The sequence below is a fragment of the Echinops telfairi genome, unplaced genomic scaffold (genome assembly GCF_000313985.2).
Source record: "Echinops telfairi isolate 266 unplaced genomic scaffold, ASM31398v2 ScPeMD7_7400;HRSCAF=8409, whole genome shotgun sequence".
Lineage (NCBI taxonomy): Eukaryota > Metazoa > Chordata > Mammalia > Afrosoricida > Tenrecidae > Echinops > Echinops telfairi.
In genome coordinates this window covers 22,734,809-22,736,675 of record NW_022111300.1, presented here as the reverse complement: position 1 = coordinate 22,736,675, position 1,867 = coordinate 22,734,809, and the positions used below count along the sequence as shown (strand labels likewise).

The 1,867-nt window shown below is 41.9% G+C and overlaps 1 protein-coding gene across 1 annotated transcript in view; it reads right to left on the bottom strand.

The window, feature by feature from the left end:
• Positions 1–1,215, bottom strand: part of FHOD3 (formin homology 2 domain containing 3) — a 521,276-nt gene extending 520,061 nt beyond the window's left edge. Inside the window, 2 exon segments of the mRNA XM_004703087.3 lie at positions 650–744; positions 1,197–1,215. Of these exon segments, the coding sequence (XP_004703144.3) occupies positions 650–744; positions 1,197–1,215 (114 nt within the window).
• Positions 1,216–1,867: the final 652 nt, after the last annotated feature.

The following is a 1,867-nucleotide window of genomic DNA, read 5'->3' as shown; positions in this document are numbered from 1 at the left end:
ATAGTTCCTTGTAATCGGTTCCCAAGCTTATATTTCTTACGAGCCCATTGTTCTCTGTGATTCAGGGATCTGTACGCTAAAAAAATCTTTTCTTTCCCATAACCCCCCTTGGCTACTTCTGAAATGATCTTAGTAACTTTCTCATCCTATATTTTCCCATAGAAAGTTGGGGGCTTAAATTTTTTAAAATATGTATATCCTGAACAGCTTCAGTAACTTTTCATCCAGGCTAGTGGTCCTATTACCAGTCTCTATATAAAGCAGTATATACCAATATGTGCGTGTGTGTGGCTCATATATAAATAAAGACATATATTTAAAGCTTCAAGGCTTTGGAGTCTTTACCAACTCCTAACAACCCTATAGGACAGGGTAAAACTGCCCGTGAGTTTCTGAGATTGAAACTGTTCGTGGCAGTGGAAAACCCATCTTTCTCCAGCAGAATGTCCAGGGGCTTCAAACTGCTGACCTTGTAACTTGCAGCCCAATGCATAACCACTACATCACTGGAGCTCCTATTACTAGTACAGACCTCTCAAAAACATGAGAATTTTAATTTTGGTCAATGTTATGTGTTAAACAGCACAGAACAACTCTTGTCATAAATTAGGAGACAGGAGGACATGCTTCTAGCAGCTCCTCTGCCCACCTTCATTGCTTCAGAAGCCTTGACAAACTGGGGGATGGCCATGTCCTTGATTTGGATCTCTTCTGGCACGTTGACCTCTCTTGCATAAATCTTTGCTGAAAGTGACAAAATTTTGTGATTTTTTTCCCCTATGAACTCTGAAGTATGACATGTGTTTTGCATGTGATCAATGTCCCCAAAGACAGCAGGCAATCATTGGATTACCCAATTTGAAATTAATGGCTCTTTACTATCACAACCTCCTTTCTCCACTTGGCCAGTGGTAGTTTGGGGTCGTGTAGTGGAGCTCTGCAGACGCGGCCAATGAAAAAGGATGGCAAAAGAAGAACCGGTGCACCTGAATTGTGGCGTTGGCAAAGAATTTTGAATATGCCAGGTCCTACCAGAAGAACAAATGAATCCTGTTTCAAAGAAACAGAGCCGGAATGTTCCTGAGAAGCACGGGTGGCAAGGCTTTGGGTCACTTACTTTGGACATGTCATCAGGAAAGACCAAGTGCCAGACAAAGACATCATGTTTGGCCGGTGGAAATGAGGGAAACTCTCACCGAGCTGGGCCGACACCATGGCCCCATAAAAGGCCCTCGAACATGCCAACAATCCTGAGGATGGGCCGGGACCGGGCAATGCTTGCTCTGACGTCTCCACGTTGCCAGGAGTTGAGATCATTCAACGGCAATTAACAATAATGATAACTTCAGGTACCAAATGTTCTAGTGATGGCGATTCTTAGTTGGAAAAAAAGTAACTCACTCAAGCACGATTCAGTAGAATATTAATGCATTGAAAGACAGTGGGCTACATGCCTGGAAATAGAACCAGAACAGAAGTAATGAGAATGTTCACACATCATAAAGAATTTGAACAACATCATGAAACAAGTTTTATAGAATTTGTTTACAGGGAAACTACACTGCTGTGTAAACCTCCACTAAAAACACAATGAAAGATTTTTTTTAAATCATTTTATTGGAGGCTCGTACAACTCTTAACACAATCTACACATCCATCCATGTGTCAAGCACATTTGTACATATGTTGCCATCATCATTCTCAAAACCTTTTCTTTCTACTTGAGCCCTTGGCATCAGCTCCTTATGTTTTTCCCTCCCTCCCCGCCCCCCCTTCCCCCATGAACCCTTGATAATTTATAAATTATTGTTATTTTGTCATATCTTGCATCATCCGATGTCTCCCTTCACCCACTTCTCCACTGTCC